This window comes from Lactuca saligna, chromosome 6, assembly GCF_052625555.1.
Source record: "Lactuca saligna cultivar CGN05327 chromosome 6, ASM5262555v1, whole genome shotgun sequence".
In the NCBI taxonomy this organism is placed as follows: domain Eukaryota; kingdom Viridiplantae; phylum Streptophyta; class Magnoliopsida; order Asterales; family Asteraceae; genus Lactuca; species Lactuca saligna.
This window is the reverse complement of record NC_136422.1, coordinates 44,301,738-44,321,547: the sequence shown is the minus strand read 5'-3', so window position 1 is coordinate 44,321,547 and position 19,810 is coordinate 44,301,738. Positions and strand designations below refer to the sequence as shown.

Genomic DNA, 19,810 nt, shown 5'->3' with positions numbered 1-19,810 from the left:
TACTTAACTTTCCGTCAGATTTGGGGTTAGGAACCCCTCACATGAGTGGCACGCTTGGGGTATTTTTGCCCTTTATTATTCAACGGGCTTAAAACTACTTCTCCTTCCTTCTTTTCTTAATCGGTTCTTCCACTTCTCCTCTTCTCCACCATTTATATTGCTTCGTGAAGATTGAAGATCCACACAATTGATTATGGTGAAATGCAACTGTGGAGCTGTAGGTGTCATACGAACTTCAGGGACAAAGAGAAAACCTGGTCGGCCATTTTATGCATGCCCTTTACAGGTATTGAGTTATCAATTTTTTGGTAACCTCTATTTTGACCCTAGTTTGTGCTAATCGAGGCTATTGAAAACTTGAGGGACCAAGAAGTAGATTTATTTCATGGGTAGATGAAGAAAATCATAAGCATGACATTGAAATCCAAAATCTTGAGCTTAAAATCCATAATGAAGAACTTCAAATCCAAAATCGTGACCTTGATAGGGTTAACCAACATGCAATAGACACAAGAAGGGAATTGGACTTTGAGAAGAATGAAAAACAAAGTAAGGGTTGTATGCAAGGGAACCATAACAAGCCTAGGTGGTGGGAACGATCAAGAAGTAGTTAACGAAGAAGGTAAGTGTCCTTGGGTTCTTTTAGCTAGTAAGTGGAAACGTGACAAGTATTGGACAATTAAAACGTATGTTTGTGAGCATAAATGTCTTCAAACAAGAAAGGTTAGGGCTTGTGATTACAAAGTTTCTTTCAAAGCAAATTCTACAACTAGTGGAAGCAAACCCAAAAATTCTAGTCAAGGCTTTAAGGGAACAACTTCAACATATTGACAAAGTAGATATTTCTAATATGAAAGCCTTTAGGGCAAGAGAAGCAGCCTTAAAATTGATCAGGGGTGATTATGCTACTCAGTAGAAGATCCTACAAGATTATTTGTTAGAGGTGCAGACTCAAAACCCAGACACCACTATCAAGCTTGATGTCGAAAGTGAACCAAATCCTGATGTTGAGACAAGAACCTTTAGACGCGTGTACGTGTGCCTTGGTGCTTTGAAGCAAGGATTTGCAGTAGGGAAGATGGATTTTCTTGGGGTTGATGTGGCTTTCATGAAAAGGACCTTTCCATGGTCAAAATTTATCTGTTGTGGTACATTTTCTCTTACGTTGTGGTTGAAGCAAGTATGTTGATTTATTTTTTATTTTTATTTATTGGTTTGTATTGCACATGCTTTAGATGGTAATAATGGAATATATCCTTTAGCATATGTAGTGGTTGAAGCTGAGACATTGAACTCTTGGACATGGTTTTTAACTCACTTGGGCGATGACCTAGGGTTGGCTTCAAACTCAAATTTTACATTTATATCAGACAAACAAAAGGTTATTTTCTTGTGTTTTGTATACTAATATCTAAAGGAAAAGATATCATTGACATAATGTATCTTTCTTGTAGGGTTTAAGTTCAGCCATCGTGAAGGGTCTAGTTTATGGTTTGGGCTAGGCTATCTGATGTATAGGTCTTAATGGGTCTTTTGTCATGTAATAGAGTTGTTTGGATGTGTTTAAGGCCAATAGTCTGTTTACGGTCGTGAACAGGTTTACGGCCGTAAACCTGTTTATGGCCAGTCTTTCCCTATATAAAGGGTGTGTCAGAGTCTGTCAATTATTGTTGTCAGTCGGTAGAGTTTACGGCCATTGTCCAAGTTGGACCTGACGTTTCTTTCATATAAATATGTGTAAAGCTTGGTTTAATCTTCTTCTACTCCATTCTAATCATGTTTGATTGTTAATTGCTTGATCACTGGTTAAGATCCTTGTTTCAAGGGCCTTACAATTGGTATCATAGCAAAATCCAGTGTCAATTCATCTTACAATCAAGTTCACGATCAAAGAAGCTTAGTTTCGTCATTGTTCGAGGTCTGATTTGGTGTCTTCGTAGCAAAAAGGGATCAGATCTGCTTAAAATTCGTGTTTTCGTCAAAATCTGGGCATTTACGGCCAAGAGTTCACGACCGTAAACACCTATTCACGGTCGTAAACTAGCAATATTCAGTGACCGTATACAGTGTATCTTCAGAAACCATAAAAAGGCAATCTTCAAAGACCGTAAACTCAACTCTAATCAGCCAACCGTAAACTAGTGGGCCGTAAACTACCTTTTTGGTGTTTTAGTTTATTTTTTTAAATCATTTTAAATTTAGAAAAAAAAACAAAAACGAAAATGGATTCTCAAAGCATAACAATTCATCATGAATTGGATTTAATCATGGGAACAACCACTTGCATTCCACGCTTGTTATCTGTAGAAGGGTTCCCATAATGGAAATAGTGGATCGAGAAATACATCAAGATGAAAGACTTTAAGGTTTGGCGAAGTATTCTCAGAGGACCAGTTAGAAGCATTACACTGATGAGGATTTTGAAAAGGTTGAAGAACTGGAAAGGGCTCTAGCTACTTTGACTATGGCTTTATCTCCCGATATAGCTCAAGGTTTCGGAGAATATGCTTTAGCCAAAGCACCGTGGGAAGATTTAATTGAGATCTACGAGGGAAATGAAGACATGGAACAGAGTTGTTAGGATATGTTAAGACAAAAATTCAATATGTTCAATTATATCCTTGGAGAAACCCTAGAAGCATAGTTGCAGTGATTTACCACACTTACTACTAAAATGAGCTCAACCGGGATTTATGTGACTAAGTCTGAGATAAACAAAAAACTGCTGAATTCACTTCCGAAGGCATGGGATATGTATGTGGCTGTCATCAAGAAGACGAAAGATATCAATCGTCTCAGTCTTGCTGAAACTATGGCAATCATCAAAGCCTGTGATCTTGATGATAAACAAAGTGTCAATCATGTGAATTCCTACTCGACTGAAAATCTTGGGATTTCTTCCAATAATGCATTTTCATCTTTTACCTCTTCTCCAATTCAAGCTTTTGCCGTTCAACAACCTCAGAATCAAACCTTTGTTGCTCCATCACCTGCACCATTTGTTGCTTCATCATCTATCTCTCATCCATAAAGTCAGTCTTTTGTTGTTCCACAAGTTGTTTCCTCCTCCAAAGCACCAGTTATGGTTCATGCTCCCAATCCTAGAGAAAGTGATAAAAACTTAGCTATTACCACTGGACTTGTCAATTGTTACAATGATTTTGTAGCTGGAGAGCTTCCACCTCAACTCTTATTTTCTGATCTGGATCAAATTCATCCAGAAGATGTGGAAGAAATGGATATTACTTGGTAGATAGCAATACAGTGTTCAGGGCAAAGCAATTTGCAAAGAAGATGGGAAAGAACAACTGGGGGTTGAATGCTGACAAGAAGGTAGGGTTTAACAAGGGAAAGTTGCGTTGCTACAACTGTCACAGGCCGGGTCATTTTTCTCGTGAGTGTCCAAAGCAGACAGAAGGGTAAACAATGATAGAACAATGGTTCCAGTGGGCAATAGTCGTGGAAGTGCTGCTATCAACAGTGAGACTGCTAATCTAGCAGTGGTTGCTCAGTCCTTCGACTGGGAGGACCAGATTCAGGCACTGAATATTTCAGGACCTGAGAGTGCTCACTTTGCTCAAATCGAGAGATGCTCCAGAAGAGAAAGCTGCGGTTGATCCTGAAGAAGAGATGATGGAGTTGCAGTTTGCCTTTATGGTATAGAATTATTGTGTAGAGAGAACGAGGACCTTAAATATGAAGGGTATCAACTTAGGAAAGGACAGAAACCCCTGAAGGCTGAATTAGAAGCAAAAGCCAAAGACTTTAGGAAGCTTTAGGAAGAGTATAGAAATAAATGTGAACATTATAGATATGTGACTGAACAACTTACTGAGTTAACTGCTGAGCTTGACACATTGAAAAACAAATTTGAAGATGCAGAATTTAATTTTAGAAAATTTGATGTGTCAAGTAGAGTAATTGCATCCATGATAGAACATAATTTGCAATTCAAAGATAACCAGCAAAAGGGTCTAGGATATGATAAAATGCCTCCTCCTTTTAATCATAATTATCAGTTTAACCCATTGACTGAAGAAGAGATGGACTGAGAGCCATTTCTAGAAATATGGATTTGTTTCAGGAGGTAGTATTAATTTTGAAAATACTAATGTTTCTACTTCCCATGCAAATCAATCTTTAACTCAATTAAAGCAAGAAGCTGAAGGATGTGTTTCTGAAAATAAAAATGTTTCTGAACCTACTATTTCTATTTCAAATGACAACACTTTTGTTTCTGATGTTAAAATAAATGATGTATCTTGTAATAATTCTGCATCACAAAATGATAAGTCAAACTTTTTCGACATATTTGATGAGTTGTTTGACAATACCGATGTTTCTGTTTCAAGCAGATCCACTTCACCAATCACACAATCTGGTTCATCCTCACCTATCACACAATCTGATTGTTACACATGTTCTTGTGGGAAAAGTAAGGGTGTCATTAAAGAAAATAATTCAAAGAAAGGCAGTACCAGTTCCAAAAACAATAAGAAAATATGTTTCAATTGTGGTACCGCTGGTCACATTGCTAGGAATTATCCTAATTGGGCATTTGTGCATTTCTTGTCACCAAGAGGAGAGAACGACTCTAGAGGAAGGTCTTTAATTAGAAAGTCCTCGAGATCTCGCCCTCGAGATGATGATTGGAAGGCTAATCAAAACAAGAAAAGGGCAGCTTTTCAAAAGAACAATCAGGTTTTCAATAATAAAGTCACAAATAGTTTGCCAAAATCGAACAAGGCTAAGCCGAGGTCGGTTTCGTCAAAGAGAGGATATGGATCTTCAACCACTTCTGGTAGAAAATCCAAATGCTCAAAGAAAACAGGAAAGAAATATGTTTCAAAATCTCCCGTGATTTTTAAAAAACCTAAATACTAGTGGGTGCCCAAATCTACTTCCAACTAGTCATCATCATCCTCTGAAAGTGTTTTAAATGATGATTCAAAATCAAAAAGTTCAAAAGATAAATCTGTGATCGTAAAGGGTCAACCGAGGAAAGTAATGACCTGGGTTCCCAAATCTAAATGATCCCGCTCATTTTGCAGGGACAATTGCGGAGGAATGTCGCCATACCTTGGTATGTCGGTAGCGGTTGCTCCCGACATATGACAAGAGACATCTTCCAGTTGAACGACATTCAAAATTTTAATGGGGGATTCCTTTCCTTTGCGGGCGGAGAAGGTGGAAAATCACTCAGAAAAGGAGATCGGCGTGCTAAACCAGAAAAAACATTGAGCTTGATATTCGTGTAGCTGATCTTGAAGCCGAAAAAGCTCAACTTAACATCCGTGTTGCAGATCTTGAAGCTGACAAGACTCTAAAATCAAAGCAAATCTCTGACCTGCAAACACACATGGGAACCATAACTACATGCTATTTTGACTTGAAAAAGAAACTAGCAAAGGAACTTGGCGACAAGTTCAAATCATCCATTCAAGAATTTAAAGTTGGCTAGTCATCTCAAGATCCCCCTGTTAACCTGCCCGCTGAAAGAACTCGGATCTTGATCGTTTTGAAAAAGAACCAGTTCAAGCACCCAATGTTGTTGCACTAAAACATGCCAAATTAGCAGCATCCACAAAGAAAAAGCAACTATTATTCAAGAAGAGCTCAGATCAGAACGCACCTGGAGATCAACCCAAAGTCACCGTCACTGATCTTGAAAAGAAAAAAAATTGGACACAAGTACGGTGATATAACAAGAATTGTCTCATGGGGTTTTCATGACAAGTTACACATGTGGATAGTGAGACGCAAAAGCTCAAACGTGGAGTATTACAAAGACTTCCATGATTTCAGTTCATGGATACGGGTTGATCTTTCAGAACTATCCAGTGCTCCATTTGCAAATCCATCAGGTGATCCATGGGCAACTCATTTCAAGCTTTTCTTGGAAGACCAAGTAAAGAACAGATTTCCTAGCATGAAGACTGCTGAGTCCTTCATTAAAAGATTCCCTAAAGTATTGGATCCCAAGACAAATCAACCTTTCTAGACTGTGATGTGGCCGCCGACCAACCAAGTTAGGCAGATTCCTATGTTGCAAAACTTCTGTGATGGATCTCTTGCGAATATGCTCTACTGGGTGTATGATGAAACCATTGCGACTGCTATCATTAAGTTTCAAGATGGTTGCTTTCTCCTGTTAGACAAAAGAGACTTACGTCAATTCGGAAACTGGGATATTCATCATTTGGCACAACATTAGATTAAAGTGGCTGAAGAGATCTTCGAGCATGCTGCTAAAGAATACATGACAATGGTTGCTGAGATCATCGCAAAAGAGATGTGGCCTGGCGCGATGGAGGGTCTGATGTGCTTATCGTTGAAAAGGACTAAGTCAAGCTAGCCTCAAACCAAAGGGAAGACTGAAGGGTCTAGTTTATGGTTTGGGCTAGGCTATCTTATGTATAGGTCTTAATGGGTCTTTTGTCATGTAGTAGAGTTGTTTGGATGTGTTTATGGCCATATAGTCTGTTTACGACCATGAACAGGTTTACGGCCAGTCTTTCCTTATATAAAGGGCATGTTAGAGTCTGTCAGTTGTTGTTGTCAGTTGATAGAGTTTATGGTCATTGTCCAAGTTGCACCTGACATTTCTTTGATATAAACGTGTGCAAAGCTTGGTTTAATCTTCTTCTGCTCCATTCTAATTTTGTTTGATTGTTAATTGCTTGATCACTGGTTAAGATCTTTGTTTCAAGGGCCTTACACATCGCATACTTGTTTCCTTGTGCAAAGCACCGTTATTGTCTTCGCCACATACACGACAATATGAGGTCACGTTGGATAGGGGATGATTTTAAGGAACTGCTTTGGAATTGTTCAACAACATGTACCGTGCGAAGAGTTTGAAAAGGACTGGAAGAAGTCAGAAAACTTAACCAAGAATGTTATGAGTGGCTTAAACGAATACCACCTCAACATTGGGCACGTTCTCACTTTACAGGTTTGACCATGTTATTTATTCGAATGTTTGATAACTGTTGTTATATACTCTAATGTTTGCTAACCATTTTTACATGTATTCTTTTAATTAATAGGGAGAGCACATTATGATGTTGTGATAAACAACGTATGCGAGTGCTTTATTAGCAAAATACTAGAAGGACGTGATGTACCAATTATCAATTGCTTAGAGTTCACCCGGGAGTACATCATGGAGAGGATTGTTAATGTTAATAAAGAAATTAACAAAGCAACAGACCCTTTGACTCCAACAACTACCAAGATATTACAAAAGATCAAAGATGAGGCTGAGGAGTATATTGCATCGTTTTGTGGAAATGGGAAGTACCAAGTGAGTGAACGTTAGCAAAACCAGTGTGTAGTGAATGTGAATCAACGAACTTGTTCATGCAAGAAGTGGGAAATAACTGGAATGCCATGCAAACATGTTGTATCTGCAATTCGGGACATGAGGAGAAATGATGTTGCAATTGGTATTCCATAAACCTTTGGTCATGAATGTTATTGGCTATCAACCTGGAGGAACATGTACTCATTCAAAGTGAATCCAATAAATGGTTGGAGAATGTAGATGAAGTCACCTTGTCGAACTACTTTGTTTCCTCCAAAACACCGTGTCCCAATAGAGAGACCAAAAAAGAAAAGAAGGAAGTCAGCTTCAGAAAAAGAGGATATGATCAAAGGGAATATAGTTTCTAGAGCACAAAAAACTGTTACATGTACCAAATGTAACAACAAAGGAAACAATGCCAGGACTTGTAAAGGGCAGTTACCAACTGTTGGTGGTGCATCTGGGAAGAAGAAGGGAAAAAAGAAGAAGGAGAAAGGAAAATAGAATGAGAAAGGAAAAGAGAAGAAGAAAGGAAAAGAGAAAGAGAAAGGAAAAGAGAAGAAGAAGAAAGGAAAAGATAAGTCTCCATTGTAAACTCTTATGTCATGTGATGCTTTTATTTGGGTTAAACTCTTATGTCATGTGATGTTTGTATTTTGGTTAAACTGTATTGTGTTTAGTATCACCAAAACAATTGCAGTTGGTACTTAGACATTTGTTTTTGGTCAAACTATTATGTAATGCTTTTGTTTTAATGTTATCTAATGGATGAATTAGTGGTACTTTGACATTTGTTTTTTGTCATTTCATTTGGCATGTTTTTGGTCATATGTTGAATGAAAAGTACCAAAAGATACCATTTGAAGTGCATCTATTAATGTACCAAAAGATACCCTTTCTCTCAAAATTCCAACAATACAAGATGGTAATAATCCATTGTAATCTATTGTAAGACAACAAATGCAACTACAAATTGTACCGAAATATACCCTTTCAATAAAATGCAGCAATACAAACATGCTAATATTACCCTTGCATTAGATGATCTTCAACAAAAAACCTACCGATATACCTTATACTACAACTTGTAAACAATTATCCCAAAAAACAAAATCCAACTGACAATTAACAACATTTTCTGGTTTCGATTTTGGATTTGAAGTTCTTCATTCTGGATTTCAAGGTCACGATTTTGGATTTGAAGTTATTCATTATGGATTTCAAGCTCAAGATTTTGGCTTTCAACCTTATGCTTATGATTTTCTTCATCTACCCACGAAATAAATCCACTACTTGGTGTTTGAAGTTCTCAATAGCCCCGATTTGCACAAACTAGGTTTAAAATAGAAATTACCAAAAAAATTTGATAACCCAATACCTGTAAAGGGAATGCATAAAGTGGCCTCCCAGGTTTCTCTTTGTCCTTGAAGTTCGTATTATCCCTACAGCTCCACATATACATTTCACCATAATCAATTTTATGGATCTTCAATCTTCACGAAGCAAGAGAAATGGAGTAGAAGAGGAGAAGTGGAATCACCGATTGAGAAAAGAAGGAAAGAGAAGTAGTTTTAGGTCCGTTGAATTATGAAAGGACAAAAATACCCCCAACGTACCACTCACGTGAGGATTTGTAACGCCCCGAACCGAGTAGGTATATTTTGAAACCCGCCTTCTTTTGATTATTGTCTTTTATAGCCCTCATAGAAGTTATGTTGAGTCCCGAGAAGTGTAGGGACCTAAAGTTAAAGCTTTAGGCCAAAGGGGGGAAGGGTACGCTAAGTGTACATAAGAGTACGCTAGTTGTACTAGGCACGCCCTAGTACGTTGGGCGTACTCGCGTCAGCTAAAAACCATAATATTCGGAGTTGGGACTATATAAACACCCTTATGGCTCATTCTTTACCCTCACCTCAGCCTCCATACCTCATAGAACGCCTCAAAACCCTAGTTTGTTTATGAAGAGTGAGTTAGTGTGCATCTTGAGCTTTGGAGAGTGGAGTTACTGCACCAAGAAGCTAGAGGAGGAAAGCAAGGCCTTGGATCTGAAGTTGGGTTACACCATTAGAGCTCCAGAAGGTAAAAAGATTGAACCTTTATGCCTATTTACCTTAGATTTAGACTTTTTAGCTTTATGAAGGTCTTTTGGTCCCTAGATTTCCCAAGTTAATGCATGTGAAGTTATAGATGAAACAAGTTGTCCTTCCATATGTTTTGAGAGGCCTTGAGTGATAAAAATCAGTCCTTTTTAGCTAAACTTGATCCATGCATGTGATAAGAAGGTCTTAATGGATTTAGACTATGAGTTAAGGACTTTTTGGACGTCCAATATGATAAAGTCCGAAACTTTATGATTCTAGGGCATATTTGGTCGATGGATCTGGAATATGGGTTCAAGAGCTCAACACATTAAGCACTTAATAAGACTTTGGTAAACCTGCGTGTACGCCCCGCATAATATCTATACGCCCAGCGTACGTGGTCAGCCGTCCCGATGATGGTCAACGATGAACTACGTTATGCCCAGCGTAACTGGCAGGTACGCCCCGCGTACGCTCCCTATTGGACTTTTGGCTTGTGGGTTTTATGTTTTGGGTTGGTTATGGGTCAATTGGGTTAATCCCTTAATGGGCTATGAATGCAATACTATTGGGCCATGTTAGACTTGTAGGTTTCGTGTAGGCCCAATGGAGTGATGGGCCCAGTTTAATAAATTGGGCCAATAATAGATTTGGACAATTTGGGTCTAGTTGAGTAATTCGTATTCTTTTATCTCTCAGTCGAGGGTGCCGGGCATAGCAGTTGAAGACTCTCAGTTCAGTTCTTCACTATTGCTAGGTGATTTCTCCTCACTATACCAACAGGGTCTATGACACTAGGTCGGTCCCTTGGGATTTATTCCCGGTGTTAGTATGTGTTCCATACTGATGATCAGTTGGATTGGTATCTTTATGGATAGAATGCTACTATGTTATCCGTTAGTATGATCTGTGTTTATTGTATGATTATGTGCTATTTATATGTCGACATATATGGATGGGCTGGGTTGAGGCGGTGTCCTGCTTTGTGCGGTTGAGGCCAACATACCCGGAGCGGTCCGGATAGGCTGTAGGCCTGTAGGAGGCGGTCCAGTCAGGCTGAAGGCTCATTATGCATGCTGTTAATCATTATTCTTCTTGTATTGGATGTTAGAGGTTGGTATTTTGGGGGTAACTCACTAAACATTCGAGCTTACATTTTATCGTTTATTGTTTCTGGTACATCAGTTGACCATGGCAAGGCGAAGGTGTGACGTACACATCCCCCTTTTTTTTTATGATTCTGAATTTCTAGGAACTCTGATATGAAAACATTTTGATAACCATTAGAACAAGTTGATGTTTGAATAACTTTTAATTGTGTAAGGATGGTTTTTGGAAGGTTTGAATTTCTTTTAAATTTTTTATTTTGGGTTGTTACAGGTTCCTAACACCAAATCAAACGGAAAGTTAAGTAAGGGACTAGGCAGGTAACAAATTAAAGTTATAGGGATGGTCCGAGTTAAAAATTCTTTCCATGGACGAAGCATGCAAGTAACACCAAACCATAGGGATCACCCAAGCCACGGCTCAAAGGATAAAAGTATAGGTAGAACGGTGCTAATATGAGGTGTGGATGAAATTGGGAGCAAAGAAAGATGGAATGGAAGGCACTGGTGGAGGAGATGAGTAGTTGAGAAGACACCAGTATCAAGTTTCATAGGAGACGTACTAGAAACAGACGGTGAGAAGATGCCTTTTTCCGATAAGACCTAAGGGCCGAATTATTTTAGGAGGAGACTAAATGGAGGTTCATATCTATTGGATGATGGTGGAGGTGAAGGACACATAGCAGAAACAAAGTCGGTGACAGACACGTTACCAAAAACACCCTTACCAAGATCAGGTTGAAAAAAAAAAAAGAATCGGTGCAAAAATATATATTAAAGGACCAAATTGTCAATATGACAAACTTTTGTGGCAAAAAATCTAAACCATTGAAAATATGAAAAGTTGTGGACCAGATCTGCCAAAACCTTAGGAACTTTACTACTCCTAATGGTCCTTTTTTAATATACATATATATATATACACACACACACACACACACTAGATGAGGAACCCCTCTTTGCGGGGTATGGATTTGTTAACAATATAGAACATAAGGGATTACTGATCAATTGTTTTGGTCGTTTGTGGTACGGTTTGACAGTTTGGTGTGTCGTGGGTTATGTGTGTTGTGTTATGAGTAGCTATAAAGAAAGTACATTGTTATTCTTAATATTTAGGCCCATTTTGTGTTTTTTCAAACAAACCATCATACTTAAGTAGATACAAAAGTAACACTACATATATTATGATTTTTTTTTCAACTCTTCCTGCACAAGCAGTACTAAAAAACAACAATGTCAAGATTTGAATTTGGTCCAAGAAGATTAACACCTTGAACGAAAGCACATACATCTTCTCCAGCAGCAATAATTAACTCAAAGAACAATGGTATCAGGATTGACTCTTTTTTTTACAACCTGCAAAAAAGAAAATGGTGAATAAAAATACAATTCGATCCATAACTGTTTCTACATGATCAAATATAATGAAATCAGTCAAAACAATAAAGAATTCATCATTATTTGGAATTCAATTCTCGTTTAAGTCAGCAATCAATCCCACTTCCAAAATCAATCAAAACGACAAAAAATCCCTGATGCGACCTCACTGCTATTCTGCTCGAGCTCTAGGAACAGTTGTCTAGCTGCTCTTGCAAGGACACAGAGAAATGAGGACCGTCAGCCATTTCCCAGGAGGTGGCTCCCGAAAAGACGCTCTGATGGTCAAGCTAGTAGGGTTGTGAGTATGAGTATAGGTATTGCTTGGAGAGGATCGCTTACCTTTTGGGGCCGTGAGCGTCTCCTTTTATACTCAACACTCCTGCTCGTCCGTACGAGACAGGATCGCCAGAAGAGACAGGATCAGAGGCGCTGATTGGAGGATCGTGCTCCTTTGATTGTCAGAGTGCTGCCATTGGCAGTGGCGATAATGCCCTGATTGCCTATTTTGTTATCTGACTGTATCATTTGTCTTGGAGCTGAGAGTGCCCTTGGCAGGCGCGAGCTTTCCTTGAGAGCGCCTCTGGTGGGCGTAAACCTTTTACCAGAGCACCCTGCTCTTAGTGGCGTTGGCAGGCACTAAGCTCCGCTGAGTCTGTTTTGACGGGCGCACTAGTATTTGGGCTAGGCGCGGTTCTTTCATGTCGGCTAGGGCACGTTATCAAGTCCCCTAGTCCGGTAGACTTAGCATTGTTGTGCTAGATATGAAATTCTGGACTTAACTCTAGCAGGTGCGCAGTTCTTTCGTGCTCGCTAGGGCACATTATCAAGTCCCCTAGTCCAGTAGAAGTAGCGTTGCTGCGCTAGCTACGATGCTCTGGACTTAACTCTAGCAGGCGCACAGTTATTTCGTGCTGGGTGGGGCACGTTATCAAGTCCCCTAGTCCGAAAGACGTAGCGTTGTTGCGCTAGCTATTGTTTTCTGGGCTTAACTGCACTATACGTGTCTGCTCCTGGTTTGTTTTCCACTTCAGTTTTAATGGCGATGTGACCGCTCATCATGGTTAGAAGTTACGTCATTTTGTCAAGGGTTTTAAACATCCTGCCCTTTTCCTTTCTTCTATTCTTCTGCTTCTTCTAGGGCTCTTCCTACCCTCCTCTAATGGTTGGCCAACCTGGAACCCTACCTTTTGATGCTGAATTTCGGTTTCTTGAAGAGATGTATGGCCTTTTTTCCGGCCGATGATGTTGAGTTGTCACTACCTAGTTCGTCCTTTCTGTCTCCTCCACCCGGTAAAGTGTGGGTTTATCTGAAAACCCTCGACGCCAATTTGTGCCTCCCCCTTACTAACTTTCAGGAGGAGGTCTTACAGAACTTTCGATGTAGCATGTAGATGCTGACCCCCAACACCGTGAACAAGGTAGTGGCATTTGAAATGATACGTCGTGCCAACGACGTCCTCCCCGATTACTTTGTCTTCAAATACTTTTTTAGGTTTTGTTGTATCGCTGACAAGTGCACTTTTTCCATCTGGTGGGGGGGGGGGGGCACACTGTGGTTCCCGATGGACAAACCCCTAAGAATTGGCAAGACAAGTGGTTGTGGGTGAACCATGAGTTGGTGGGCAGTGGTCGGTATCGTACTAATTCCTTCGCCAATGTGACTCCAAAGTTGTTCTCACGCAACCAGGGTGTCACCGACCTACTCAAGAGTATCCATGCCACCCCTGAGGATTACTCTGAGGCGTTGTTGGCCGGTGTGGGGATGATCCATTCTTGTAGGCGGCGGGGGAAAATGACGATCTTTTCCTCCATTGTTGACGGTGAGTCGTTTGCACTATATTCCCCCTTATATATATATATATATATATATATATATATATATATATATATATATATATATATCCTTTCCTCTTCCTTTTTCCTTCTTTGCTTTCTTTCTTTAATTTCTTTCCCTCTGTTACTTGCATAGAGAAGAGTTAGGGGTTGGTGTGCTCAATCCTCACGTTTGGTTGTGTTTTCTCTTGGTGCCTTGTTTTTTTAGGTGTTGAGACCCTGCTATCCATAAATGATGTGCTGCATAAATGCTGTCAAGGGAAATTGAAGCCTCGGGAGGTGGATTTGGTCGACAGTATCCATCCTCCCCGTCGTCTTGACCAGCTTGCTTCATCTGTGACTGCTCCTGTTCCTCCTATGGTTGAGGGGGAACCGACGTTGGTTGGGGGAACTCCCTTGGCTGCCCATCCTATTTCAATCGTCGCTCCTCCGGTCGGCACCCACTCTGGGTCGGCGGACACAACTAAAGACAGCAAGGAGGGTATAATATCGGATGTCTATTGCTTGTAGGCAAAGAGGAAAGCTGTCTTGGCCATGGGGGAAACGGTCACCGGTGCGCTTAATATTGGTAAACGGGTTTAGACGAGGTGCAACTTCTCCCATCTCCTGTATTCATTATCCTATACATCAAAATCAGTTGTTGTGATCCCCGATGAAGACGTTCAACAGTCCAAGGGGGGGCAGGGGTCGTCTGAGTAGCCCAACGTTCCTGTTTAAGTTATTTCTCAAGTTCTTTTCGATTCTTCCCTTCCCCGGGGTTTTGATGGTGTAGAGCGGTCCTTGACTACTGGTGGGGGCAATTCCGGGGACCCTGTTAGGTCCCACATTTTTGTTCCTACCTGGAATCTCAACAATGAATCTCGCCTGTCTGTGCGTTCCAATGCAGTGGAGTTTGCACACTATGCGCTTCCTCCCACGTGGTTGCTGATATGGAAGCTATGAGTAGCTTCGCTCTTTCGCACATCATGTCTTATGCCGCTGCACAATCCATGTTTTACCTTGTTGTAGGTGCTCGGCAGATTTAGCTGCTTGGTGACGTTGAGGCCACTCATGCAGGATGTGACGTTTGCGAAGCTGGGTTGAGGCGCCAAGTTTCTGAACTTGGTAATGACATTCAGGGTTTGGATCAAAAGTGCTCGTTGCTTGCTGCTGAGAAAGCTACTGCGGAAGAAGTTAGGGTCGTTCTATAAAGTAAGGTGGATGCTCTTACACAGGTGAACAAAGGGTTGATGATCTAAAACGAGGGTCTCAAACGTAACTTTGCTGACCACGACAAGTTGATTGCCACCATTCAAGCGGATGATGAAGCTACCCAGCGTAACTTGGATTGGCTGTTGCGTGTGGGCCTTTATTCAAGTTGTGGATAAACTGGTTGAGCATCCAGACTTTAACGGTGCAGTGAGCCTCATCCGCCATTCTGCCTTCGTTGCTAGAGCAGAGTCCAGTCGCAGTGGTTTGATGTCAGGAACATGTCCTAGGTCCGTCTGATCCAACGTTGGCTTCGTTCCTAGCGTGAATGATGCTCTTCTTGCTTTTGATAGTATGGATCATGCATCTTTACTGGGGTTGGGGGATTTGGATATTCACGGGGTTCGTGCTCTTTGCACTTTCACTGGCTCTTAGGGTACCCATGAGGATATGGTGGTTGACGGTGATGAGAATGTTGTTGGTGATACTAGTGGTGGTAATGGAGGTGACCATGTTGGGGATAGTGAAGGCAATGGTGAGCTTATTGATGGTGTTGAGGAGGATGTTGGTGGCGGTGTCGGTGGTGGTGATGACGATGGTGGGCATATTGGTGGCGTTGATGTCGATATTGGTGATGGTGACGACGATGATGATGGTGGGCCTCTGAGTGAAGGCGTTGGTTGTGATGTTGGTTCTGTTAATACTTAGGGTACTAATGTACCATGTGCTGCCCTTCTGGGGTGTGAAGACTTTTATTAAGCTTGTTTTTTGTTATTTTGAACAATTTGTGGGTTTTGGCCTTGTTGGCTTTGCATTTGTGTTGGTTCTTTGCATATTGTAATTGACTGTGGCCTTCAGGCTGTGTTATTATTTTTGTTCCTTAAGTTCATCCATGCATGGGAAAACAGTTGTAGGTGCTCTAAGCACTTTTTATTCAGCACATCAATTTGTGAGTGGGAAAGTCCTTGCAATGCCCATAAGCCTTTAGTTTAATACACTTAGGTGCTGTTTGTTTTTTTGAAGTCAAAATGTATGCAGTCTGCGGACCACATCTGCAAGACTCTGCGGCAGAAGAGGTGGACCAAATGTCTGCAGTTTGCAATAAGAAGACTGTTTGTTTTTAACGTCTGCGGGCCGTTAAAATAAATTGAATTTTTAAACTTAATTTCATGTTATAAACATTAAAAATGTATTTTTAACAAAAAAATGAAAGAAAAAAAAAACTGCACGGTGGCCATGTTTTTTTTTTTTTTTTTTGTTTAGGTTAAAATGAGGTCTGAAGACCTTTGAAGACAGTGGCCCATGTCTTCCTCGCGCAGACGTTTTCTGATCTGTGCACTTCCAAAAAACAAACAATCTGTGAGGGCATATGTCTGCGCGGCGCAGACAAAAGTGGTTGCGCAGATCTTCACACAAAAAACAAACAGCCCCTTAGTATTGTGTGGATGAGTTTGTTTATAATACACCGAGTATTTAGGTTGGTATATTGAATACGAATGTTTTACACTTAATACACTGAGTATTTAAGGCTGATACACTAAGTATAAAAATTTCATACTTAAGACACTGAGTATTTAAGCCAGTACACTGAGAATTTCGCACTTAATACACAGGGTATTTAAGGCTAATGCGCTAAGTATAAAAGTTTTGCACTTAATACACTGAGTATTTAAGCATGGAAGTTTTGCTTTCAATACACTAAGTATTACATTGAGCATTTTTCTCTTGATACATTAAGCGTTACATAGTGAATTTACCCTCCCAGCCACTAAGTAGGGTTATCTATCCAGGTATCTCGCATTCTTGGTGTCGTTTTCCCTTATTCGACTTGGTGGGGTCTGTCAGAAGTAGAATTTCCTTAAATTTCGCACATTCCAAGTTCTTGGGATCTGCCTTCCATCCATTGTTTCCGGCGCGTATGCCCCGTTTCCATTTGCTTTGACAACTCTATACGACCCTTCCCATACGGGATCTAGTTTTCCCTATGGTTGGACCCGTCTCGCCTCGTTTCACTTTGTACATAGTCTCCTGGTTTAAAGGCTTTCTCTCTGAACCTCTGATTTTAGTATTTTTCGACAACATGTCTGTAAGAAGCTTGCCGCATGCTCGACTTTTCTCATCGTTCCTCGAGAAGGTCTAGACATAGCCTCAGGTCTTGGGAGTTAGTTTCTTCATCGGCGTGGATCGTCCTTAAGGTGCCTATTGTCAGAACTATCGGGAGCATCGCTTTTGCTCTATATGTTAAGCTGAATGGTGTTTCCTATGTGCCTATTCTTGTCGTCGTCCAGTATGACCATAACACCGCTTGTAGTTCCTCAGCCCAGTTGCCTTTGGCTTTCCCCAGTCGTTTCTTGATCCCGTTCACTATCATCCGGTTGGATACTTTTGTCTGTCCATTTTACTGGGGGTGTGCTACTGACGTAAATCGTTGAGTGATTCCTTTATCGGCGCACTAATCCCTGAATGGGTTTTCGATAAATTGCAACCTGTTATCACTGATTAGCACCTTGGGCATTCCAAATCTAGTCATTATGTTTTTCCACATAAATTTGATCATCTATCTTCCTGATATGTACGCTAACAGACCAGCCTCGATCCATTTTGTGAAGTAATCCACCACGACCACCATGTATTTGAGTTTGCCTGGGGCTTCTGGATATGGTCCCATAATATCTATTCCCTATTGGTAGAATGGCCATGGGCCATATATATTCGACAGGGGGGCGGAGGATATCCCCGGACCGGAGAATACGTCTGGCATTCCACACATTTTCTTGTTAGTTCCACCGCATCTTGACGTGTGGTGGTCCAGTAGATTCCCATGCGAAGCACCTTCCCATTCAGGGCCCTCGCTCCTTCATGCGCACCTTCGTGACCAGCATGAGCTTCTTGGAACATATTTCTACCCTTGGCTTCATCCACACACTTTAACCAGGGCGTTGTGAACCCTTTCCGATATAGCTCTCCATTCACACATGTGTATGAGGATGCCTTTATGTGAATCTTTTTGGCTTCCTCATGGCTGTTTGGTAGGATGTCGTGTTGTAGGTATTCGATTAATGGGGTCATCCATGTGTGCTTAGCCATTGCTAAGGTGTTCACATGTCGTTTGTCTACACTTCTCTCCTTGAGCACTTCAACTAAGACCTTTTTGGACAAATGATCGAAGCATGTTGATGCCAACTTGCTCAGGGCGTCCGTTCTTCTATTTTCACTTCTTGGTATTTGTATGATTGTGAATTCTTTGAGAGATTTGATAAGTTGATGCACGATACTGACATACTTCTCCATTCTTTTGTCTTTTACCTCGAAGATCCCATTGATTTGATTAACGGCTAATCTTGATTCTATTAGGTCCCGTTTGATACTTGCTGACTGAGAAAGTGTTGATTGGGAAAGGTCTGTCTAGGTAAGAAATTCTAACTGAGTAAGAAACCATGTTGTTTGATTGTACATCTGACTAAATGTGCTGACTGATGAAAAATGACCATTTTACCCTGCAACTTGATTGTACATCTGATCAGACACTTGATTTCGAACCAAACACATACAAAAAAAAAAAATTCAATAGCAACAACAAATGTCCAACATACATAATGTATATTTATCTATAAAATATAGCTACAAAGAGCTTCACCTAGCACCAATAAAGTATACTTTTTTTTTGTTCTTAAGATCGATCGTATAACATCTCATATAGTACAATTCATCAACAAAAGTCAACTCCAGGAATCATATACTCTAGAAATCATCAATATGAACAAATGTTGAAGTTAAATTTTTAAGTAATTATCAATCATATCCTATTTCCTACAACATTAGATTTAAATATGATATCCATGATAAATTTTTAGAGCAACATCAATCATACAGTGAACTCAAGACTTTGACTTTTGACCACCAAATTAGATATTTTTCACAATCATAATCAGAGCCTGATTATAGTTGAGGCTATCAAATACACATATTATAATCATGATTTGTGATGAAAAAAATGATGAAAACATGTTTTAGAAGACATATGCATAATATGAAGAAATATTCAAAAATTAAAAATGGATACCTAAAGTTAAGCCCATCTCGTTCTCCACTTTCACCTGCATATCACGCCCCTTCTTTTTCTTCAATATTTCTTCATATTTGTCTAAATCCAAAATTAACCGGCAACTCTGATCGATTTAGAAGAAGGGCAGTGTCCGATTTTTTGATGTTGTTGGAGATATAGACACAAATGAGAAGGGGAAACATACCTGCAGTTAAATTCGAACCAAAGTGGTGAGGCAATGCCTCGAGTCCATGGATCCATCTAGAGATATAAACGATTAAAACTTGGTGGGGTGTGATTGATTTTAGGAAAGCAAAGAGGGTGTTGGATCGATCGATTATGTGAGACAAGATGCAAAGTGAGTGTTGGATTGATTCTTCCTATTGGGATACCATACACAGGTAAACGTACAGGGATACACAAGCAAGGGTACAAGTGGAAAACGGGGTCTTCCTTTCTCAGTCAGCCGATTCTTTGTTTCTTACCGGCTCAGACTTCAATTTCTGAGTTAGAAGATTTACCAAACAGCTTCAGCTGACCGAGTCAGCAAAAAATGTCTAACCTGACTGGGTCAGAAGCATTTCAAATGGGGCCTTAGTGTCGTCACTACTTCTGCCCCCCATTTGTTTGGCTAACTGTAAGCCAGTAAGTAAGCCCTCATTTTCCGCTTCATTGTTGGAAGTATAGAAGTCAAAATGGAGGGCGTACGTGACTTCCTCCCCTCCCGGGTTGGTCAGAATTAAACTTACCCTCGAGCCTTCCCTGCTGGATGCCCCATCCGTGTATAGGGTCCATTTCCGGTTATTCTCTGGGGGTTTCCCTACAGTCGTTCTTCCTTCATGATTCATATCTTCTCCTCCTCCAGGAA

At 40.4% G+C, this 19,810-nt stretch overlaps 1 protein-coding gene across 1 annotated transcript; it reads right to left on the bottom strand.

Moving 5' to 3' along the window:
- Positions 1-17,570: 17,570 nt before the first annotated feature.
- Positions 17,571-18,188, bottom strand: LOC145002503 (uncharacterized). The gene has a single exon (XM_078961759.1). The coding sequence runs from the start codon at positions 18,186-18,188 to the stop codon at positions 17,571-17,573; it is 618 nt and encodes a 205-aa protein (XP_078817885.1).
- Between the last annotated feature and the right edge of the window lie 1,622 nt (positions 18,189-19,810).